This window comes from Taudactylus pleione, unplaced genomic scaffold (assembly GCF_031769625.1).
Source record: "Taudactylus pleione unplaced genomic scaffold, aTauple2 ptg000792l, whole genome shotgun sequence".
Lineage (NCBI taxonomy): Eukaryota > Metazoa > Chordata > Amphibia > Anura > Myobatrachidae > Taudactylus > Taudactylus pleione.
Window position 1 is genome coordinate 6,897,109 of NW_028285194.1, and position 26,422 is coordinate 6,923,530.

At 42.0% G+C, this 26,422-nt stretch overlaps 1 protein-coding gene across 1 annotated transcript in view; it reads right to left on the reverse strand.

The window, feature by feature from the left end:
• Window positions 1-15,911: 15,911 nt before the first annotated feature.
• VCAN (versican) overlaps window positions 15,912-26,422 on the reverse strand; it is a 103,979-nt gene continuing 93,468 nt past the window's right edge. Inside the window, exons 12-14 of the mRNA XM_088457915.1 lie at window positions 21,974-22,118; window positions 20,032-20,214; window positions 15,912-18,655 (exon numbers count right to left, since the gene is read on the reverse strand). Of these exons, the coding sequence (XP_088314041.1) occupies window positions 18,525-18,655; window positions 20,032-20,214; window positions 21,974-22,118 (459 nt within the window). The 3' untranslated portion in view covers window positions 15,912-18,524. The remainder of the gene's footprint in view (window positions 18,656-20,031; window positions 20,215-21,973; window positions 22,119-26,422) is intronic.

Consider the following 26,422-nt stretch of genomic DNA (forward strand, 5'->3'; position numbering starts at 1 on the left):
ATTATGATTCCATGTTGAGATATTTACGCTGTTCCTGGTTGTATGACCGACAAACCGTTTTACTGGCCTTAGAGACTGGAGTAGAGAATGGGTACGTTTGTTGAGTCACTCGACTCTTCTGTCCAGGCTAAGATTTTGAAAGTATTTGAAACTACCTTTTGGTACCTATATGACAGTTTGTCTTAGCTTAATAAATATGCATTTGTCTCCCCCTTATGAAGTTAATACTTTTATGGAGGAGTATTGTTTAACAATTGTTTAATTATTTAATTATTTTCCATCTGATTTGGTAGATCTGCTTACCTGTACACTTTCTGTATATCTCACTCTAAAGTTGGTGTTTATTTTTTGCTCATTGCTGATGTTCCCTTTATCCCCCCCCCCTTTTCTCTACCCTTCCCCCTTATTTATGTACTCATTATGTTGATCGCTTTGATATTGTTAACTACCATTATTATGGTGTACATTACTATTACATGTTTTTTTTTCATGGAATTATGCTGATTTTGTATACCTCTTGATGTACCAATGTATGATCCCTTTTGGTACTTATATTTACTGTAATCTTTTGTATCTTTTTGCATTTAAGAAAATAATTTTGGTTTTAGATAAAACATAAAACGATGCCACTTCCTGTTATACTATTGATGTCGACATTTTTCAACCATCAATGTGGACGGTTAGATCGGATCTCATGATCAGTTTATTCCCTGCACCTAATGTGCCCATGCGCATGCCCATGTACATTATAGTATACAGTCATAAAACAGAATGAATCATTTGTTTCCATTCTGCCAAAGTTGGCATTGTGCATAATTTCTACCTACCAACAACTAGTTATAATGCACAGAATAATAGTAGTCTTAAGAAAATCCGATTGTTGGGACTATTCAAATTCCAAATAGACAAACGCATGGGAGAGAACATTATTCAACGCAAAATTATTTAATAAATATTATATTATGCTTAACTCCATGACCAATTCTACTTTACATCATCTCTACAATCCTTCAAACGGGCTCTCAAGACTCACTATTTCATCAAAGCCTTCCAGCTCTCATCTTAACTTGCTGCTACATACTCCTTCCTCCCTGCCTACCCCATGTGTGTCACACCTGTTTGTCTGCCCCTCCCCTTTAGAATGTAAGCTCTTATGAGCAGGGCCCTCTACCCTCTTGTGCTTCTCCTAACTCTACTTTCATCTACTTCTTACTCCCCACCAGGGCACCTAACACTTGGTTGCTTTGCTCTGTTGCTTATCTGGGTGTTATGGTCGCGAATGTAGCAATGTCCTGTATTGTATTGTAAGTCAACCTATTTGCCTATGTACTTTGTAAGGCGCTGCGGAACACTTGTGGCGCCATATAAATAAATGATAATAATAATAATACTGTATACTAGCTTAATTGTCAGTCAGTACAAAGTCCCATGGTAGTAAAATACCTGCTGCAGCAAACAATGTGAGAATGCAAACATTTTTCTCTGCCATCATTAACTTGCATAATTGAATACATGCAGCATTAGATGTATTTGCTTAATAAAAAATATTCTGTATGTAATGTATAGCGTGGGCTGATTCTGAGTCAGACGCAAGTAGGAAAGGGACGGCTCTTGCAGAATTCAGCATAATGCAAATGCACAATAGACAGAGATCGGTGACTGCACTTGCAGACTTATACTAACTGGCGGAGATTGCTACTGCAAACGGATTGATCTCTCTTTTTGGTAGTGCCATAACATCGATTTACGGCGCCAGATGCCGACCATGCACCCTTCAGCATATAACATCATGATGTCATGCCACTGGGGGCTGGGCCACAAGCGACTGGAACAACAGTGCTGCCTGGAGCATCCTCAGAATGCTCCCGGGACTGTTATTGGTGCAGTCTGCCGTCTGCTCTGGGCGGCAGTGCATCTCAGATTCTGGCTGTAGGGCGCTGTTCCCGGAGTCCTGCTGGACAGATACAGGGACCGTGGATGGTCGCCGGTCACCCATACATAGTTACTGCCGTGCTATTGACGCACCACATTTTCCATTAAAAAGGTGTTTCTGGGTGGTAACTGGGAAGAGGGAGGTTTACCATGCAATTGCAAGTGTCATGGGTGGGTAATCCAACATCCATTCATGATCGTAGCATTCGGACAGAGATAGTACATCTGTTCCTGACGGATCTTTTGCACCTTGCATGGCGAGTGGTCAGGGGCATTTTAAGAGAGGAGGGGGCCCGTGTGCACTCTCTCCCTGGTGGCTGGCAGCTGACTGATGCGGCTGGCCAGCCACCAGAGCATTAGTAGACTCCGGGCACTAGAGCGGCCATTTTCCGGCGTTCTGTACATGCGTAGTAGACTCTGGGCACTAGAGTATGCCCGGAGTCTACTGCGCATGTGCGGAACACTGGAAAATGGCTGCGGTGGCCATTTTTCCGGTGTTCTGAGCAGCAGTGACATCCGACGCGGGACCTCGGACAGGTAAGTTTAAAAAAAATATGGGTGCAGTGTGTGCGGTGCATGGCCCGTGTGCCCCGCACACACTGCACCCATTATAGATACACCACTGCGAGTGGTACAAGTCCAGATACTAATGACGCTTGCGTCGTCTGCATGCGGAAACCCAGTGGGTGGGATAGACTTCCACCTTCAGTCTGCACACTTGGGCGGATTCCAGTATTTGCATGTGAAAGCAGTAGATTGCTATGGGTGTATGAAACAGCGTCCGCATATACGTAAGATGCAGAATCTGGCTCTGTATGTGGAGCAGCGAATATTACTCTTTGCACATCTATATCTAGTGTCAGAGTCTACCGCGTATGCGTATATCCCCATGAAAATGTTGCCCGAAGCCATTTTCCCAGTGATTTCTCTCTTGCACATACGCATATCTCCGGAAAAATAGCCGCTTTACCATAGATTTCTTCTGAGTTGGAGACAACTGGCGCAGTAAGTAAGTTTATTGAATGGGTGCATGGTATGCAGTTTTCCGTAGATGTGCAATATATTCTATTAGGATAAATTTTTGGAGGGCACATTTTTACTTGGGGTTCAAGCTAGAAAAATGTTGAGCACTACTGCGCTACTGTATCAATCATACAATAACTATCCCACAAAACCTTCTGTAAAATGACAAATGACAGCACAAAGCAGATTTGGAAAGCATTGTGGCTGTTGTTTAGTGTTCCCAGTTCCCACACTTGACAGAGGTGACTTTTTCCAGTGTGTGAAGCACAGCACATGTCATCTGATAACAGGGTTACCATTTTGTTTGGTTTACTTTGTGCTGTTCTTTCTTCTGACTGAATGCTGTGTCATCTAAAACAAGCTGGCCTTATCTGAAAGAGACTGCAGGATCAATCACCAGTATGATAAGCTCGCCTCTTCACCAGAACGCTACAGCTTCAGAATCAGTGTTTATCTGTCTGAGTAGTAGGGATGTTTGATTTCATTGAAAAAAGCCTGCTGGCCTGTGTGAGGCCTCTGGGACTCTCAGTCTGCAGCTATACTACATATTATAGTTTCCACTACACTTCTTGTAGAGGGTTGGAAATTGAAAAGTAAGTTCACTGGGGCTGAATGTGTTTATTTTAGAAATATTGAAAAAAGAATGCATGCCTGCCAACATAAGCCCTTCCACATTGACACAAATGTCTGCTCTGTGTTTTCCCCTTATTTTCCATTATCAGTAACCTAACATATCATATAATAATTAATGTCAAAGGCGTTCTCAACAAGAGTTGTTTAATGCACCCTAAATGATTGCAAAAGCACATTAACCACTTGCCTGGCTTCGTCGCATCATTTACGACCTGGCCAGGTTGTGCGTTACCTAACATGGTCGCAAACAATGACACACTGGGCAGCTGCCAGAAGCTAATCTTACAGCAGCCCCCGGCCCCCCTGCATCCCTGCACCCTCCCCCAGTGTCTGCAATGCAGCTGATCAGGCAACACGAGAGTACCCCCCACCAGGCGGCTGCAGCCCTCAGACCCCAGTGTACTGCATATGCGATGGCTGCGGAGGGGAGCAGCCACTGGGGAAATATAAAGTTGCAATGTTCTGATGATCAATTATTCCGATATATCCCCGGTCAATATTTTAAAAAAAAATCGATATCAATATGTGTTTTGGAAAAAAAAAAACATAAAATTGTATTGGAGAAGTTTTAAATAGATGTTCTTGTCCTAATTCAATCACACAAAAATGATCATTTCTGAGCATTTTTTTTTTGGGGGGGAAAAAATATTATCCAGTTAAGTAGTCATTAAAGTGCAATGTTACATCAGAACTTCGCAAATTGTGTGGCTGCGCTAATAGGAAATTGGTGCAGTAGGAAAATCATGATCATATTTGCTCACACCTCTTTGGAATGAGCAAGAATTTCCTGCTGGATAACCCACATTATATCCACATACGACGAGGGTCCAGTCTAACATGCTGATATTGAATCTCACCCTAACTGTGAGAAACCGGGGGTCAATCACTGCCCTAATGATAATGACCTAGTGAATGAAAATGGTAGTCTACTGAATCCCATCCATTCCTCAGAACCTAATCACAAACTATTTCAGAAAGTAATATAGGACTTTATCAAATAAGGTCAGAAAATGACATCAGAGGTACAGAAGCATGGCAAGTGCCATATGAAAACTATCAAGTTTTAGGGGTTAGTACGGTATAATCCTGCACATCCAGCAATTCCCCCTCCTCCCCTTGCGCCGGGTTGAGAGTCTCACAGCGCCCCCCTCCCCGTCACTACACAAATGTTGTTTCTTATCTCAGGGTGCGTGGCCATGCCTCCCACCAATAGGCCATGTTCCTTCACTCAGGCCCGGCCAGGCTTTCTACGGCCCTGCTTAAAGTGCCTGATTTAAAGCAGTATTGCAAAAATGTGCTAATGACTCAGCCACCATCTTGTGCACTGAGACGCCCAACTCCGCAGTCTCACATCAGCCGCTTACATACAAAAGCAAAAATCATTGGAAACATTGGTCACATATCAGCCACACTTCGAACCTCTGAGCAAGCCTATACTGTCTCAGAATGAACGTCTCACCTAAGATGCAGAGGCCTCTCCAGCTGCATAAGTTTTCATGAAGACTCACTAGGAGATGTGCAGAAAATAGTCCCGACACGCCTGCATTTTTGTAGCCACCCCTATTACCTTCCCCAAACGCTTACTACCTGTCACTCACTATACGAATAAATCCTCTCTGAGACCAACACCGCTAATCAATCGCTGTGCATGTGCAGTGCGGCTTTGGTAAATTGCTCCACTGCATCCGGCATTGACATTGCATGCATCTCTGAATCAGCCCAAAGTCTCCCTGCAGCATAATGTACAACATACTTAGGTTCACTGTTGCTCGCAGGTCGATTTTCCAGCCTTATTTTTTTGCACTGTGCATGCTCCGTAGTCGGGCATATGCAACTTTGACCAACTACGAGCGATTCAGAGTAATACGCATCTCAGACGCATCTGCATGAATGGCTAAGTGGGTGTATCTGGGCAGCAGCTGGGCATTCACATGTAAGGTAGACACCAAGGGCATGTCATGTTGGGAGAGAGCACCCAGCACTGTCTCTCCATCTGTGCACTAGGACAAGGATTGGAGACGCGATCTCCAACCCTTGTGTGCTAATGCGCATGCGAGGCGTGTCCTTGCAACTTCTGCTCCATCCTCTTTGCTGGAAGGATGTATCCCTGAGAGTCTCCAGACTGTTCTTATTGTAGAAACAGCATTACCAAGGCTACATACCCCTGACAGTTCCAGTGCACCACCACCGCTGTGCTGCTGCACTAACAGAACCAGCATGCATACTCCACTGCTACCACTGTATGTACAGACACAGGAATGTGCTCCCACCTGTCGCACACCACCTGCACTCCCCTAAACGTTCCTGGCTGGATATGGTACACACATTATATATTACATTGTATATCTCTTAAATACTTGCTGCATTAACCCTGTGTCCCCCTGTAAACCTGTTCTGCCTTGTTATTAAACCTTAAACTTGATTAAAGTGATCTACCCAGCGGGCTAACCTTCATTATACATTGCTGCCACTATATCCATATAGGATTTGCCAGTATATCATGGGCGTGTATATGAAATTGTTGGCTAGTCATAGGTGAACATAGGGCCAGCTCAAACGCACTGATACAAATTACAGCTACTTTCACAAGCTATAGGTATAGGGGTGTTACAAGCGCATTGATGCGACCCAAATCTGAGTACATTGCGGAGATCTGCATTTAGTTATGAGCATACAATGCTTGCCGCATCCGCAGCTGACTTCCTGAGTCTCTGAGTCAGCCCCTTAATGAACATTTCCATACAACTCCATGATATTAAACGCAGCATTAACGTCTCTGAACTCTACAGGTGATGCTGCAATTGATGCAAAGCCCATTCACTCACATTTTATGGGGACTCTCACCATTAAATTGCAATAAATAGGCTTCAAGAAACTGTGTTGAATGTGTCAAATGAAAACTGCTACAAGGTCTAAGCCAGCAAAAAAGTAAATAAAATGTTTGGAAATCTATGTGTTAGCAGTTGGGGAATATACCTTTTTCAATCTATTATCATTTAGTCAATACAGATAACTATTATGCCAGGCTTTCATGCACAATCTTAATTTCTTCTTTCTTCTGATTATTAAATCTAAATATCTGATTTTCATAAAACGTTACAGCTTTCTTTTACTACATCACAAAAATTTCTTATCTACGTTTCCTCACACTACCAAATAAAATACCAAAAATATGTGACATATTAAGCACATTCTGTCCCCTGGCACGGAGCATCCAAGTGTTTAGTAATGGAGAACAAAACAATATTTTATTCCATGTCAGTAGCATCTCAGTGTTATAAAAGCTGAGCTCTTTCAAGGCTGCTGAGCAAATGTCCACTGGCATTTACATATATCTATATGACTGGAAGATCACAAGCTAATATATTGAAGATGCCACGATTTATTTGATTCAGAATGTAGCTGTCATCCCATTAGTTATCGTACATTAGAGAGTGACTCAGAGTCCTACAGTGTGGTCTTCACATTGGTGTTTACAATGGAATGAAACTAGTGTTCTAACATTAATGGGTACTGTCATCATTTTATAGTAACTGCATAGAATTTTCTGTGATTTCTTCCTCCTGATTTATTATATACTGTGATTAAAATGATTTAACTGAACTCATTATCTTACCCCAGCCAAGCCACCTCTACACTCACCCTCTCCCTCTCTGTTGACAATTTCACGCTCTCCTCTGTCCCCAAAGTCTGATGCTTAGGTGTCACCAAGCTCAGAATGGCCCAACGGGGGACAGGTAATTCCCCGGTGGGCCCCACTGCTTCAAGCCCCCCCCCCACTGGCGAACTGTGTAATTAGTGGCAGCTGGTTACTACTCTAAAGAACCAGCTGCCAGCGCCTGAGCTGTGGATGCCCTAGTACCAAAAAATAAAAAAATTATATGACCCAGAGTGGGTGCTACTATTATGTAGAAATAATTATTTTGGGGTGAGCGTTTGGGAGTGTGGCCCCCGGGGTTGTTCTAGCTGGACCTTTCTCATGGCATCACCACTTAATTCACATAGAATATTTTTTCACTTCTCTAATCGTTTGTATATTATTTATGTCATTTTAATTCTTTTACATTTCATTAACACTTATTGATTTATCTTTACACATCTATCCTTTACACTTCACTATCACCTTTTTTCCCCTTTTCATGTGATGCCCTGGGGATGGTCCTTGGCTGGAATTTCTTGGGGTGTCTTACTTCTCGGACGTGAACCCCTTAATGTTAGGGACGCTGGTATAGAGGAGCCTTGACGTTGGCCCAGCGCTTGTTCATATATTTGCAAATGTATGTAACCAATACCTCTGAATTTCTATTATTATGTAGGATTCAAGTATTTTTGATTTATCTGCAGTGTGCTGGAGGGCAAATTTCTTTATTCTGATGCCCTAGTACCCACTTCCCTCCCTGCCTGAGTTACCAAGTCCACATCCCTCCTCTCCTCTACTATGTCTGTCTATTCTTCTAATCCATCCTATCCCTGCCCGAGACCCCATTTCCTCACTTCCTCTCCTGTAGCCTGTCTAGTCTGTATATTCCTTTCCTGTTACAGATGAGCATTGCAGATGCAGGACACACTGTAGCTCCACATGGACCAGACAAATCCTCCCTCTGGACAGGTATGTGCCAGTGGAGGTGTGGAAATGTTTTAATGTTATCTAGGGGGATAGTATATTTATACAATGGAGAAAGATGTAGTTGATTTTTTCTGTGGGGATTGGGCTGTGTTTTAATACTGTCTGTGGTATATTAATGTTGCATGTCTGGGGTGGTGTATTCATTTTTTTTCTGTTATATGTGGCTCTCTGATGGTCTCTGTATTATATGGCTGCCACTGTGATACTCCCTGCATTATATGGCTGCCACTGTGATACTCCCTGCATTATATGGCTGCCACTGTGACACTCCCTGCATTCGAGCGGCTCGTGATTGCTGAACGGCTGAGCCAATTCCGGGAGTTCATACAAAGATATCACCAGCCGCCGCCAGAACTAGAACACCTGTGGGAGCAAGGTCCGGGACCTGCATGCATAACAGACGGATCAGTATACCATAGCCGGCCGGCGGTAATGTATTACTACTGAGACTAAAATATATCAATTAGTCTCCATTATTCATTATGTGAAGGATCATTCACACTATTGATTATGCCTTTGGAGGCTGACACTGATTGTGGAATTACAACATAACAGTACTGCATTTAACACAGGACAACAGAGGCACCTTCTGCAGGGGTGTATCTGTTGCGACCTTTGTATAACCATCATAGAACCAGCTTATGTAATTTTATTTTGTTTTGTGTGTGTTTTTTACATATTTTTATTCATTCCTTGTCTTTTTATGTCATACAATAAATTGTTTATATAGTGCTCCTTGTCTGCATTCAGTCATAAGCTTTAGAATATCATTTAGATTATTGATATATATCCATTTAGTGACGCTTATCCAGATTTATACTTTTTTGTTTTGTTTCATTAAGTGTATTTACAGATACAATACTCTTAGGAGCAGCTTTTATACATTGTTATCCATCTATATTTAGATTTATTATCCATATGCGCCTGAATTATATGTGCTAACATATAAATTTTTTTCTCCTCCCTGCATTATATGGCTGCCACTGTGACACTCCCTGCATTATATGGCGGTCACTGCAACACTCCCTGCATTATATGGCGGTCACTGTAACACTCCATGCATTATATGGTGGTCACTGTGACACTGGATTATATGGCTGTCACTGTGACACTCCCTGGATTATATGACTGTCACTGTGACACTCCATGCATTATACGGCAGTTGCTGTAATGATCCCTGCATTATATGTTAGACATTGCAACTCTCCCAGCATTACATGGTAGTCGCTTCCTGAATTATATGGAGTCACTGCGATGCTCCCTGCATTATATACCAGGCATTACAATGGTCCTTGCAGTACATGGTGGTTGCTGCGACTCTCCCTGCATTATATGGAGTCACTGTGCCGTTCCCTGGCTTATATACCAGGCATTACAACGCTCCTTACATTATATGGCGGTCACTGAGATGTTCTCTGTATAATATGGTGGGCATTGCAAAGCTTTCTGTCACACCCCCTCAATCGGCTGTCCACACCTCTTCAGCTTTGCGCTGCCTCCCTTCAATGGGCCCCTAAAATTACATTCCCCCTGTGGGCCCTTCATGCCCCAATCCGACACTGGGCGTCACCTTTGACTCTACCCTTTCCTTCTCCCCCTGCATCCAATCCCTTTCACAACTCGCAGCAATATTTCCGGAATCAGATGCTTTCTCACACCACTGGATTCCTATACCACTGAGGGGGAGATGTATTAAACCTTCTACAGAAATATCTTGTTAAATAGACCCAATACCTACCTCACTGCCTTTTTTACATGATGTTGAGGTAAAAGGGGCTTGATAAATACGACCCACAGTGAGAGAAGTCTGAAGCCACTGAAAACAGAATGTTGGTGCATCCTGCAGACAAGCCCACAGGGGGTGCCATTGTGCCCCTCAGCTAGGGGCAGATCCAGGGGGGTACCATCAGTGCGGTTGCTCTCCCCCTTCCTATCAGGTGCAGACATAGGAGAATGAAGCAGTCTCCTTGTAATCACTGCAGCCCAACGCAGAACAGTGTGTGCTAGGCGCTGCCGTCGCTGACCGGTGGGGGAGGGAGGAGCGGTGGATCTAGGCTCCCGCCAGGTTCCTCCAGCAAGCCAGAAATCAGAACCCGCTCCCCCCTCTCTGCTCCCCTGGAAAGGTTACGTACAGTGTTTGATGTATTTTCAAAATGGCTCTACATGCATTGCTTAAAACAATTGTTTTTGGGTGGAGAAGCACTTCAGCCCCTCTATGGCTTATTAATGATGAATTGCTCCGGATTCTGCGGCATGTTAGAATGTTAATTATAGGGGTCCCCGATAATTAACATCATGAACAGGCCCCTTACATCATGAACAGGCCCCTTAGTTTTGAATGAGGACAAAGAAGCCAAGTTCTTATGTTTGTAGAAAAGAATAGAAAAGTTATAACAAAACTTCTAACTACAGTCATTGAGGGCAAATTTACTAAATGTCGGGTTGGCCAACGGTTTGGTGGGACCTTAATATATTTGGTAAGTACTGGACTTGATGCTGTTTTGTAAACTGCTGTTGATGTTGACTGCTTTCTAAACCCCAATCCCAACACAATCCCTCTGCTAAAACTATGTATTTTTTATCTTGTGAGAAACTTCTTAATTAAAAAAAAAAAATGTAGCAGCTGCCACACTCTGACCAATCATATCGCTCCCATTGTATTTCGCTATTAACTGAAAACCAATTTGCGACGGGCTCACTTTGGCATATGTAATGCCTTCGATTGGACCCTTCCGTATGGATTTTGTTAAGTAATAAAGATGGGAAAGAGAGGTGTGGTGTAGGTGTTTTTTTAAATAAAATCATTTTTATATGATGTAATAGTATTAAATATATTTACTATTTACCAGGTGCATGGCAGGTGCCAGTGAGCCCTGTCTGCCAGGGCATACTGGCTTTCGTTAACCAACATGCCCTGGCAGCCATTAAAATTGCACATGACAGGGTCAGCTGGGACGAATTCTGTTGTAAATGGTGGAGTCTCTCAGTTTTTGCTGCGGCTTTGAGTTTAGTAAAATAGTGGGCTACAATCCCGCCAGGAAAATTAGGTAATGCCGCCGAAACTGAGAAACCGTTGAATTATTTCCCCCTCTATGTCATTATGCATTAAACGGTAGATATAGTTATGAACCTGAAACTTTTCCATGGCACAGTGACAGATTTTCTTCCTTTTGCAGACAGTTAAAATAAATAATCTGACAGTTTATGCTTTTGTAATAATTCTTGCAAATGACTGAAGTACTTTCAAACTTTACAAACACTTTAGATTCTAAATATAGCATTGACATTCTGTTTTTCTTTATTAAATGTTTCAGTGTCGCCTAAGGAAAATATTATTGTCAACATCAGAGCCGGATTAAAAGCCCAGGGGCCCCGAGGCAACATGTTGGGTTGGGAACTCCATTTGTCAAAAAATCCTTGGTTGCCAACAGTGCTGTAACAGGGCTCTATGTCGCCCTTTGTTGACCCCTCCACCTAAACCTGTGACATTGAGAAGTCATGCCTGGGGGGCAGGGCTGCCGGCTCCGGTAAGTAGAGCACTGGCGGCACTGCAGTAGTGTCAGTGGCTGCAGGGTTCCAGGCACTCTGCAAGCCACACGCATGTGCTGTGGGGCAGTAATGTGTCGTCCGCAGGGCCCTGCACCCTATGTGGTTGCACTGCTCGTAGACCCCTAGTTACGTCCCTGGTTGCCGAATTAATGATCCGCCTTTGACTAACTTGCTACTTCCCCTTGATAAAACTGAAGGGGGCACTATAAGCATCTGACAAGCCGCAGTCAGTAGTTGTGAAATATATGTCCTGAGAGGCATTTTCTTACTAGATTTATTTTTTGGAGGTCTGCTGCCACCGTTGGTCCTTTGCTGGCCAAGGGACACATTGGACTATTTTGGAATAGGTTGGAATCCTGACACCAGCAGCCCGGCAGCAGTGGAAATCCCAATTGTCCTCAGGTAAGTATTAGCTAACCTAATTCTACTCCCTAACCCTAACCCTCCCTTAGGGTTGCCTAACCCAAACCTCCCCACCCCAGTACCTAACCTTAATCCCCCTTCTAAGTGCCTAAACCTAACCCCCCCTTCCCCGCTGCCTAAACCTAAGTCCCCCAGGAGCGTGCCTAACCCTAACCTCTCCCCAGGGGTGCCTAACCCTAACCCCCCCCTTCCTCTAGCCTACACCTAACATCCCGGGGGGTGTCTAACCCTAAGTCCCCCACCCGGGAACCCTAAACCTAACCCTCTCCCCCCACGGCTATCCGCGCTCGACGCCCAGCGTCCCTTCGATCAGGATGCTGGGCATCAGGCTCCCGTTGTATGTCTAATGACAGGTGTCGACATATCGACGCCTGTCTTTAGATCCTTGCCGGGATATGACAGTCGGGAAGCCGGCTGTCGGGATTAGGTCAGCCGGCTTCCTGACTGCATACCGACTATTCTAGGCCCCATTATTTAGTATTATTATAAGCCTACTACTTTTTAAATGTGCCTTTTTATTAATTTATTAAAACTATTTGACATTTTATATGCACATTATTTGGAATTAGTTCTGTCTAGTACAAGTCTTCACAATTATTTGCATTTCAATAACAATGGAACAATTTACTAGTGTTTACAAATGTGCTTTGTATAGCTGCTCGATAATGCATATACTGCATCTAATCAGCCAATCATGTGGCAGCAACTCAAAAAATAAAAGCATTCAGACATGGACGAAAGGTTCAGTTGTTGTTCAGATCCTATACCAGAATGGGGAAGATGCGTGATCTAAGTGACCTTGACTGTGCAATGATTGCTGGTGCCAGAAACGTATGTTTGACCGTCTCCAAAACTGTTGATTTGCTGGGATTTTCACACACAACTGTCTCTAAAGTTTTTAGACAACAAAAAATATCCATTGAATGGGAAAAAACACCATGTTAATGAGCGAAGTACTGTAAATGCAGAATAGCCAGGTTCAAGCTCACAGGAAGTCAAATGAACATACATTATAACATGCCGAACCTTGAATTAGATGGGCTATAGTAGCAAAAGTCCAAACTAGGGTCCACTGTAGTCAGCTAAAGCAGCAAACTGAGGCTATAGTGGGCACAGGATCAACAGAACTGGACAGTTGAAGAAAAAAATGTTGTCTGGTCTGTGAAATGTAAATTTCTGCTTCAACATGCAGATGGTAGGGACAGAATTCGGCATGATAATAAGGATCCTTCCTGGCATGTGGAAATGCTTCTAGCTGGTTGTGGTGTTTTTAATACTGTGAGAAATGCTTTCTTGGAACACATTAGGCCCATTAATACCAAATGAACATCATTTGAATGTCATAGTTTACATGAGAATTGTCGCTGATTATGTGAATCCCTCTATGTACTACCCATCTTCTAATTGCTACTTCCAACAATGTTACATACCAAAATATCTCAAGCTGGTCCATGAACATGACAATGAGTTCTGTGTACTCCTATGGTCTCCACTGTTACCAGATCTTAATCCAATAGAGAACTTTTGGGATGTGATGGTACAGGAGTTTTGAAGCATGAATATACAACCCATTTAAATCTACAGCACCTGCGTGGATCTGTCATGCAGGGGCATTTTAGGATTGATGGTGGGTCTGTGTACAGGTATCCACGGGCCCCTCCCACCTGCGCAACGGAGCACAGTGATGTGCGGTGAGGTCAATGGCTGGGGAGGCACACATGGAGATGGGTCTGAGTGCTGGGAGCCTGTCTCACCCCCTATTCACTGTTAAAAGCTGGGTACACAGAGCGATATCCGGACAATATGCAGTTTCATAATGACATATCGCCTACATCGCTCAGTGTCTATGCATGTTTACGCTCTCCCAGGGTCGCTAGTGGCGGTCGCCAGGTTTGATGTGCTGCACATGAAACCTAGTGATATCGCTAGCGGCCAGTGCATTGTTAATGAATTACGTAACAGTGATCATTACGTCAGTCATTAAAGTATTCCAGCGTGACACAATCACTGTTGACGTGCCTTCGTTCCGATGTTGGAACAAATGCCAGTCGCTCCAGTGTGTACCCAGCCTTACTCTCCCCTCACTATAATAAGCTTCAGTATCCATTGATTCTCCTATCTGCATCACTGTGTCTTCTCTTGCTGCTGCTGACAGCTCTGATTTCTAAACACTGGTGTTTCTGTCCAGGTCACATGACAAATCCAAGGTATCCATCAGTGCTCAAGGCATGCCTCCCATACTCAGAGGCATGCCTCTATTAGCTCTCTTTCTGTGCAGCTTGCTGCCCATGGTGTGGCCCCGCCCCCAGCTCTGCAAGCAGTGTCTGACTATACAGAAGCGAGGCTGAGCTATTGCTGTCTCACCTCTCTTCTCCTTGCAGTCCCAGCGAGCTTCACGAAGCTGGTGAGTGTTAATTATAAAAATTATTACAATAAACAAAGAAGATGTTTATAACTTATAATATCTTGTTTGTAGTATTCTAATAATTTTTATAACAAACCTCAGGTGCCTACCCTGACTACAATTTCCTGCTGGAGGCTGTGCGAAAGATGACAAAGACTCTGGCACTGTGCAAAATTCTTCTATACATGCAGCACATTCCTGGCATTATCTTAGGAAATATGGCACCATATTTTCAAAAAAATTGCTGGTATAATAGCATGGGTGGCCTTCAGAACGAGCAGGAGATAAGTAAAGGCAATGAGTGCAGGATTTGCGATGTGTGCCTCCCTTGACCCAGGGGTCCATGTGTATCAAGCATCCTGCACACATTGACTATATCCTGAAGAGGCATTTTTTGACAGGGGCTGGAGGTAATGGTCCTGTATGTATGGCCGTAGAGAGCCAGCCCGGGCCCCATTGCTTGCCTAATCGTGGGAGGCATGGCCATGCTCCCTTAGAAAAAAAAAAACTTTTTTGCATCGCCACGGGCTTGGTATGGGGGCGCTGTTAGCCCCTCAGCCCGGCGCAAAATCCAGGGGGGGCACGATCAGTGTGATCGCTCCCCCCTTCACAGGCAGAGGAGAGGAGACTGCTGCTGCTGCTCAGCAGCAATGAACAGTCTCCCTGGTCTCCCACTGCTGTAGCCAGCACACAAAAGAGTGTTCTGGGCTGCTGACAGATAAAAGATAGCAGGGGCAGCGGCGGACTCGGGCCCCCACCAGGCCCCTCCAACAAGCCCGGGTCCGGGTAATTAGTACCCGATCCCCCTCCCTCTTGGCGCCTCTGCCTGTAACTTGCCTAGTCCACCATGGGATCCTAGATCAGCTCTAGGACCAACTCTAGGGACACCTCACAATTCACACACTGGCATTTAATTACCTGGAAACAGGCTACTGAAAAGATCAAGTAGTCAAAAAGGACATCATTTTAACTTAAACAATACAGATGTTTGCTTGAATTCCATCTCTGCAAAAAGAGCCACAGTCTGAATACAAAATAATGATAAGGTACCTATCATGTCACAAGGCGGAGGCAGCCATTTTTGTAGACTAAAAATATGTCTTCTGCTGGATATTATTATCCAGCAGAAGACATCTTATCAACTCATTAGAAATCTATGACATTGGTGATGTGTGAGGCACATGGAGAGGCATGAGGCACTTTTGAAGGCTGCAACTCCAAAACAGTCACAGATATGATATGAGATACGTTTACAGGCTTATGATACCTGCATGACACATTTGGACATTTGAGTGTTTATTGGGTTTTTTTTATCTAGAATTATACATTTTTCTATTTAAAAAATAATAAAAAAAAATTGAATAAATAAAAACACTATAAACCATAGACTAGCAAACAAACAAAGTTTCTTTGGTGAAACAAAAGCAGATATAAAAGTTACAAAGATTTAGACTTTCATTCACAAATACCCAAAGGTTCACATTATATACTATACAAGTTATAATATAAATACAGAAAAAAAGTATTATGTGCATTGTAATAGTAGAAAAAAAACATACAGGTCAACACTGTTGTGCATTGCTGTCAAGTACAAGTATGATAACACAAGGTGCAGCAGTCATAGGAATGCATCAATCACACTAGAAAAAAATGAGGACTGTTTGTTGAGAAGCTATACTATAGATGTTTTACTTTACAGAGTGGCTATCTTCCAGCCTCAAAACAATCACTAAATGTTCAGCTTAGCTGGCTAATTGTAATAAATACTTCAACACTCTGACCAGAGGAGCTTCCAGTGTGTCATAGCGCCCTCTAGCAGTGACATTGTGAATGTTCTAACATTTTACTCATAAACCATAATCGCTAATTTTACAATGTACCTTGAATTATACTTCAGAACATCTAATTTTAATGCATACCCAGAAAAGTATATTTATTGATTTAACGTTTGTTCATTTGCTTGATAAATTCAACAAAATCTGCCTTCATGGAAATAATGAGACAACTAGGATTGCATAAGATGATGTTGGTTTATCTCCCCTAATTTAAAGTGCACCTGTCACCTACAAACTGTGGAGCCATGTTGTAGGTAAATATTTTAAGCAGAATGTATAATGTCCAGAGTTGTTCGGTCATGTCAGTGGTATCTGGTGAATTGACCTCAGTCACCTAAATATTGGTTCAGTCCTCAAAATGTCTTCTTCCAGTGTGTGCAGGTGACAGGTCCACTCACTTTCAAATAAAATCATACTCTATTTCGCTATAAATTTCTAAAAGATGCTTAAACTTAAGTTAAGTGGTTAACTTATGGGATACTCAAACAAAGCATATACAATTATACTTAAAGATTATGGGGTACATTTACTAAAACTTCTAAAAAAAAAAATTAAATTGTGGTGTTGTGTTACCCATAGCAACCAATTAGATTGTAGCTATATTTTAGAATGCTTTAGATAAATGATTGCTAGAATCTAATTGGTCGCTATGCAACACATCCAGTATTTAGAAGTTTCAATAAATATATCCCTATTAGTCATTTCAGGACTGCCCAGAAGCTTAAGGGATAACATATAACCTATCCTTAGTTCAAGTGAGCAGATATCCTGACTTTTTACATTTGTAAACCTACAGTATTTTCCACTTATTCATTAAACAAAAGGTGACATACTGATGCCTCACGGTGGGCATCTATGGCACAGAAGCACCCTAAAAGCTAAAACGGTATGGCTTCCTGCATTTATATCTGTACGCTTCACAGCTGCCGCAATCATCAATAAACATTCAGAATTTCATTAAAAAAGACCTAGAAAATGATTATATGTACAAAATTATTTAGTGTTTTTTTTTATTTTTTTTACAAAAAAAAATTGTATTATGCACCATCATGATACATTATGTAGTATTTTCGAAGACACCGAACCAAGCTCCCCTCTCTGTGAAAACAAGGGGAGTGGTTTACCAGGTGCGAGTAGTATGACGCATAATAAAAACTGACTCAGTTCTTATGACCTCTGTTGCATCAACTTGAGCAGCAGTTTTGACGTCATTTAAAAACTTGCATCAAAAAAATGATACAACTTTATACATAATCTGAGGCAAAAAAAGGGTGCATATATGTCAGGTGTGAGTTTGCCTATATGACCCTTACACGTAACTCTCTTCATGGATTAGCAGTATAATATTCTAAAAAGCTAGACTTACACAATGAAAGATCGTTCATCCAAAAAAGTCCATTTTGTAGCGTGGTCATGGATGAACAGCAACGTTAATTTTATTGCAGTCAATGAAAAAATCCTTGATCCAAGTGGTGTGGAAATTTTGTTCCCCAAAATACTTTTTATTCCTCTTTTTTCCACAACAAAAAAAATAAAAATAAAAATATGGCACAAGTGTCTTCTTCCTAATGCGCCTCTGAAAACCTCTCTTCTTCTGGCACTAACAGTATTCACGCCAAGGTTTTAGGGCTTTTTTGCATCCTTGATCAACTAGTATCTGTTTAATTAGTGATGTAACATTTAAGCTGTATAGCAGTTATTAAATACGCCTGACTTTAGTTTGACTAATTAAATTTTATATACATAATTAGAAAACATATTTAAATCATCTTATTTACAAAAGTCATCTGAGCTAGGGTCAAGCTGTTTAAATATTAAAGTAAGCTTGCATTAATACAATATATTTGTTTGCCTTGGTGACACAATCTACATTTTCTAGTAGAAATCATTTTATGCTTACATCTGGTTTAGTTCCCTATAATTTCTAACACTTAAATTAAAACTTAATTCTTGTTTTCCACTGTTGTCTGTATAACGCTATTGTCCAAAGAGTCCAAGATCTGATCAGATAGGTAATTTTTCTGATAGCGCAAATGAAAGGCACTGTAATTTACAAATTTGGCCGATGTGATGTCCGTTGAACAGAAAGTCGTTACATTCAGCGCGGTGAATCCTGCCAGTTCCTGCTCCAGCGGTGGTGGTGCTTAGAAGTGTTCAATGGAGTCCCCATCTCAGGTGGGCTAAATTTGTAGTAATATTTCTTGGAATAAGTCCGTTGGTAAAAGGAAGCTGAAAATAAAAGAGATTTGTGTTGACTTTAAAACTAACTAGCACTGCAGATTAGAAGCAATACAGTAAATACAGGGGGTTTCACTCACTATTGGCCCCAAAGTTTTTCTTATGACTTTTAAAGTAATGGACGTAATTCAGTAAAATTTCGCACAGACATACCTTGGTCTAAGAGAAACATTAGGAAGTCATAGCGAGTGTTGAAAGTGTTCGCCATTAGCATCCAGGCCAGCTGTACATGCATGCGGGAAGTGAAGGCTGCAGCACAGTCCAAAATTCAAATAAAGGAGCCACACCAACTGCCAGTGAGGATATAACCAGTGAGGGTGGCAGTTGGTGTGGTTCCCCTATTTGAATTCTGGACTGTGCTGCAGCCCCACCTCTGGAGCCACGATTGCTAGTCCTTAGGCATTCCTGCATCTGACAGCAGTGTTGTGTACTGAGGCATCTACATTCATTGTGTCTGTGTTACATGCCGATATGAATCTTTATCAACTGAGCTTTCCAGTACGTCTGGACAATAAATACACTTTGTTCAGCTGTGTACCGGTTCATGTCGGCATGTAACACACAGTCATGAGGTGGGGCTGTGTCACATTCCACTAAATTACTTCAATTACTTTAAAAGTTATAAAAAAACTTTGGGGCCAATAGTGAGTGAAACACCCTGTATATGACCAGGTCACAGCCACACGTCAAGAGATCTAACGGGCCTGGGTACTGGGGGGCATGGCCAAATCCGAAAAGCATGAACAGAATAGGGGGAACATGGCAATCAGGGCTATTGCCCCCACCTGTAACACTTCTCTTCTCTGCCCATTACTGCTGGCCATACCTGTATAGCAGCGCGGACACAGCAGCACATCGGACAGTGAGAGGAGTCTGCTGTCCTCTATAGAAGGTTTGATAAATCTCTCTCTAATTTAAAAGAGAAAGGGCAGGGTGTACTAAGCATCGCATTCGTGATGCGGTACACCCCGCCTGTCTTCGGGTACATACCGCAGTTAATTACTGTGGTATGTACCTAGAATATCGCAAAGGACAGCTATACCGATAAGAGTTGTCCTTTGCGAGGGCTCCAGACCAAGGGGTGTCCCAATAAGAAGCCGATAGGCGTTACCCAATGGGACGAAGCACCGGAATGCATCACATTCCGACCTTTGTACTTATGAGGAATGTAGTAAAAACCCCGAAAACAGCATTTTTGGTGGTTTTACCGCATTTTCCCCTTAGTACATCCTGCCCAAAGCATGTTCTAAATCTGTCATGACCCAACACTAGAATCAGAAAAGTGATATTATCATTACAAATATATATTTGTTTATGTTACTTTTAATAAAGTAGGATATATCAACAAAGTTGGTCTATATACTTACGTGTCATGCATGTGACTTTAGGAAGATCCCACCTTCCATCACCTCGGCATCGAATAGTTGGCATATGTCGTTGAACGAAGCCATCTTTACAGTGGTATCGGATCATGGAGTTTATTTCATATCGTGGTTTTGATTTCCCAAAGGTCTTTGCATTGTCAACGAGAGGAGGTTGTCCACAAGCAACTGAAACAACAAAACCAAATAGAAAATATTATTCCACTTTTATTCATGCTGCTTTGCTTAAACTAAAATCATTTTTAAAACGAATGGAGTCTGAGAGGTATATTTACTAAAGTGAGAGTTTTTAGAAGTGGTGATGTTGCCCATAGCAACTAATCAGATTCTGCTTAACATTTATCTAACACCTTCTAGAAGATGATAGCTAGAATATGATTGATTGCTATGGGCAACAACTCCACTTCTAAAAATGCTCACTTTGGTAAATATACCCCTGAGTCTTATATTGCTGAGATGTATTGTTGCTGGGTGATCTGCAGAAAAAAAAAAGAAAACAACATGACCCAATAATATTCCGATCAACTTCTAGCTCCCTCTCTGGGGCTGCACTTTGATATTGGGTCTGAGATTATTGAAGATGTCACATAGTGTGTAGCTAGCTTTAGACAATGACATGACAGCAAATATGTATTATGTGCCATTGTTTCATATGGCTTTCTCAGAGGCCAGAACTATCTGAGCTCCCTATTTTCTGCCTAGCTGCTCTTCAGCTATACTTAACGCTGCTGCCCATCTCATCTCTGTTGTTCCCCTCTAACAGTCACTCTGCTGGCTGTGTATCCAATACAGAATCAGATTTAAACTCACTCAACTGTAAAGTCTTCAACTTCTACTCCTCCTTTTCCAGCCACACTCTATCCTTCCCACTGTGCTCTGCCCATGACTATCTCCTTTCCACCTCCCTGATCACCATGTCCCACTCTGACCCTTCAGGATTTCTCCTGTGCTGCCCCCATTCCCTGAAATACCCTCCCACACACAATGAGGCTTGCCTCTGAACTCCCAGCCTTTAAGCATGCCCTGAAAACTCACCTCTGCATTCAAACCTACTGCCCTCCTCATGGCCCAATCTCTGCTTTCCCAATCTCTACTACCCTCTCCATCTTTGTGGTGGCCTATCCCCTAGAATGTAACCTGTAGCAAGCAGGGCCTTCTCCCCTCTGTATGATCCATGTAATTATGCAATATGCGCACTGTAGTTAAATAATAATGTGTAAATGTAAGTTCTATTCCGGCCTGTATTGTTCTTTAATTGTGCAATTTTTTGTATGTTTTACCCTTATATTCTGTGCCGCAGAAGCCTTGTGGCACCATATACATAACAGATAATATTAATTATATTAAGAATAACTTACAAGATAAACTGCAACCTACTTATAGTTAAATCAATCTGAGGATTGTTGTAGAACTGATACAGGTTTTCACAATTTGCTGTAATTTGTAAGAAAATAATATCATATATGAGTGTCAGCATATGGTAAATTACATGTGAGTAATAGAAACTATACCTATACTTTCAATCCAGTACTATGAAAGCTGTAATATTGTACAAAGCATTAAATTGTATCCTGCAGATTACATTGAAATTCGCACAAATGGTGTTTTTTGTATTACTAATGTTAAAGCACCATTTGGGTTGTCGGCAGCTGAACACAAGCAGTCAGCCATCGGGTGGGCATTGGAAAGCAGCATTTAACTCAAGTCCACTATTCAAAGTGAAAAATATTTCCATCAGAATGGGAACATCGATTGTTGCTAACCTTCGGTTTCTGATGTCCAGAAGTTCAACTTTATGAACTTCAACCAAACTGAAATGTTTAGTTTTGGGTGGAGTTCTTTAAAATAAGATTATTTTGTTCATGTTGGCGCTTATAATATTAAAGCATTAAATAAATCATAGTCAATACATGTAGTGCGAAAGTACCTGTTCCCTTCTTGCAGGTGTATGTGAGATGATAATTGCAGGGCACATCATTCCATTGTCCATTCTCGTGCCAAATGGTTACAACACAGTCTTCTCCAGCAGAAAAGAAGCTGTCTGGTTGGTTTGGTCTCCAGTTCTCATATTGCTGAAATAATTGAATACAAAAAATATATATTTTATATGTAAATTTCGGTAATAAACAGGTCCCAAAAATCATATTTTATTATTATTATTATTATTATTATTATAAGTCAGAGCTGACAGCACTCAGAGATATCCATCCCCTTTTACTTGCTATTGACATGCAGACCTATTAAAAAGTTCAAATACAAACAAAAATTTATTTTATATATTATTTATTTTTGTATTCCATGCTTTGCTTATACGGTTAAGAATTGGCGAGTTCCAAAGTTTGTATGTTTTTCAGCATTTCCAATGAATGACATTGTTATTACCTCAGCTGATTATACCATCAAACACCTTTATCTTTCCTTACATTTTTCTCAAGGTTACTGCCAAAAAGCTTTCAAAGAACAAGTTCATTTTATATCCCGTTGTTTTTGCATATTCTCTTGGCAGCTTTCCCGATACGATACTTAGCCACGATCTCAAAGATTCAACCTTCTTTTTCTTCCCCCCATTCTAAGACTTGGTGATTACACGAATGTTAGTTTTGTGACTCATGCTGAAGTTTAAGAGGTTGGAGAGGTTTGTTATTTTTAATCATAATTTACTTGTGAAGCACAAATATATTATGGTGGCTTAAAAATAGCCCCTGAACTGGAAGACATTTTCTCAGCCCTCAGAACTAATGATCAAGTGAACATAATCACATGGTGCTTTTGGGTCTAACAATTACACAAAGGGGCTGATGTACTGTATCAATCAGTGAAAAGAGTGGAGAAGTGGACCAGTGGAGACGTTGCCCATAGCAACAAATCAGCTCTGAAGCAACATTTATCAAATGCAGTCTATAAAATGATAGGTACAAGCTGATTGGTTGATAAGGACAACTTTTCCACTGTTCCACTTCTTCACTTTTTTCCTTGCTTGATACATCAAGCCCATAATGGGAAAGTTAAATTTTAAATGGATGATATCGGAATAAAAAAAAGTTGGTCTTTTAGATGTGTGTAGCATTAGTGAAGGACCGGATTATAAGAAGGGTGGATGGGGCGGTCGCCCAGTGCCCCCCACACATTGGGGGCCCCAACACTCAGCAAACATTTTGCCAGATGTATGAAGCTCTGGGAAGTGAAAACGTGGAGAGTGATAAATGACCAACCAATCAGCTCCCAACTGTCATTTTTCAAACACAGCCTGTAACATGGTGGTTGGGAGCTGATAGGTTGGTCGTTTATCACTCTGCACTTTATCACTTTCCAGAGCTTTATACATCTGCCCCATTGTCCCCAACCCGGGCTACTCTGGACTCTCCCTGGCCAGCTTCCGGCAACATCACACTCACTGATGGACTTTTGATTTAAGACGGAAACAGCTTTTCTCAGCCTCTACAGTGGGTGGCCCGGCAATGACTGATGATCGAAGCCCCACTCCCTCGCTGATAACGCCGTTATCCCTCTTTCTGTCTTTCTCTCTTTCCCTCTCTCCCTCTTCCTCTTTCACTCACCACTCAAAATCCTCTGTTTACCTCTGGTAGTGTACTAGATCATGTCCGCAATGCAGATGGGAGTCCATTCCCAGCAGTGCCATGGACATGATGTAGTATGCTGCGACTTTGCCAGTCAGTGGACAGTCCAGAAACAAGGTAAGGGGCATAGTAGTGGCTGCGGGGGGGCGTGGCAATTTTAATGGTAGGAGCCCCCACAACTTAGTTGCCTCGAGTCTCCCACAAGCCTTAATCCGGCCCTGCAGTGGTGGCACTTGGGTTAGTGACACCCAGTGTGGCCAGTAAAGTCCCGAAATGGTGGTGTGATCTCATGTGGAGGAGCGTGGCCTTACAGCACACTCCCGATTTCACCACTCTGGGGGTGTGCCCAGTACTCCAGGAGATGCCAGGCTGTCCACAGAGACTTTGCCTGCACTGCCATTTCCTTAGTGACCGGGAGCCAGGTGCTGCTCTGTGATGTTAGTGTGCAGTGCCCACTAGGAGGAGCTGCACCACCCTAGTAATGCCACTGGTGTGTAGTAATCTTATATTTAATGGCAGAAGTAGAGTTAGTTTATGTTGGGAGCAATTTGATAAATATAGACTTTTGTGGCGTATACAGTATACTTTGTATCAGATGCCGCATTCCCTCATCTTTTTGGCACTATTGGTAGTTGCCTAGATGCACTGTATCACTAGTCCCTTTAAGTAATGCTGGGCATACACAGCCAGATAAAATGTCTGTCAGACCGACAGACATTTTATCTGGCCGGCTGCCAGCCGCAGATGTCGCCGGCATACACTGTGAGAGAAATCTCACAGTGTATCAGCCCGACATCCGCGCTCCGCCCCCGGGGGAGGAGACATTTCCCTGTTCCTTCCGTAGGAAGGAACACAGGAAATGTCTGTCTGTCGGCCGCGCTGGGCATACACTGCGGCCGACAGTTACCGGGTAAATATCGCATCGGACGGGCATGCTGGACAATCCTGCATGCCCGACCGAGCAATATTTAACCCTCAGTTGCCCCCCCCACACGCTACAATTATCGGGGTGATCCGCCGATATCAGGCGGATCGCCCCGATAATTGTAGCGTGTATGGCCAGCATAAGACTTAAAATGGATATTGTTTAAACATACACAACAGACACTGTATGATTATCTGCAAGTTGTGCACTACTTGAAATTCCCTCAGCCCGTTTTTTAAATATTATTGAATATGGCACTTTTATGGATTCAGCAATTTTATCATAATATATTCTCCAATTTACCCATGTAGCACACAGAAATCTCCTTGACACAGCATTTTTGGTTTTAGGCATAAAGTTATTTGAGTTTGTTAAATGTCAACACAAGTCACTCTGCTTCAGAGGAAAAAGTTCTATTTCATCAAATGGCAGAAAAATGTAATATTGAGCTGTTGCAGTTTTATTCTTTTTTTATCCGGTGTGTTCAAGATTAAATGGCACTCCTAGCATTTATTGTTAGAGATTAGATGTCAGGCAGCCGAAAGCATTGATCGGAATTCTGGGCGAGCTCCAGGAACTGTTTCATTTGATCATGCTTGCCCTTGAAATTACTTTACAAAATTGTTTGTTACTAGGTGTAAACTTAAAAAACAAAGTTCCAAGACCTGTAAATGGGGCAAGAAGCTCAAGGCTAGGTTTACAGCGTTAAATGTACGGCATTAGTATATTAACACTAATAAATGGCACCAAACCTGCAAATTACATGGCAATTACAGCAAATTCTAAATTTTCATTGGCGTCAGGTAAATGTGCTCTACATGGGAGCTGAAAGTAGTTAAAAGGGGATATAAAACATATTTTAAAACCTCATGTATAATATACAGTACATGTGAGTGTGGTGACGAAGGGGTATTTTATGCTGGATCAAGGGAAAGATGTATCAAGCCTCCAACGAAGTGTAGGATAAGTGGAGAAGGAGGCCATAGCAACCAGTCAGGTCCTAGGTGGCATTTACCAAGTATATTCTATAAAGTGATAGGTAGGAGCTGATTGGTTGCTATGGGAAATTCTCCACTTGTCCTCTTCTCCACTCTTTAGGAAGTTTGATATATCTCTGCCTGTATCGATATTGCCTCAACTGACTGGGAGCTGTAATGATGATCTCACTCATAGTAGCCTCTGAGTGCCAGCTGCTGTACAAGTGTGGTGTATATCTGTGAGAGATACAGTAACATCTTAACGTTCTTGGGTTAGGTGTATTAAACCTTCTAAAGAGGACTAGTGGGAAAGTTGTCCATAGCAACTGATCAGATTAATATGGAAAATCAATGTAGTTAAGGCTCTTATACATGCAATGTTGGGAATTTGTAGGGTACAAAGGTCAATTTATACAGCACCACACGTGAAATACTTCGATAAATTATAATAAAATGTGGGCAAACCTGCTAGTGTATACTGCAGCTGACATGCACTGGTCCTGTGACTAAAGGATGGTTCATCTAAGGGCCTATTTATTAATATTAGTGATAAGGAGCTAAAAGCTTATTATCACCACATACTGCAGCAATTTGGAATGTTTTGTGTCCACTATTTATCAATCCTATGCTCCTTTTGGACACACCACAAAAATCCCATGAACATTAGGGTCACACATGTGCAAGCCTAGGTTACCAGAGAGGGCTCTATAGGATCCCTCTCCCGAAAAAAAAATGCTAAATTTGTAGCTCATGGGCTGTATAAAGTAATGTCCTTTCAATTTTAAGGAGCTATTTACTTGTGTGGTTATGTGATGTATTTTAAAATCATGATCTGCAATTTATTTAATTTCTTTCAGTCTGGATGTAAGTTCTTAGAGCTGATGGGGACATTACTG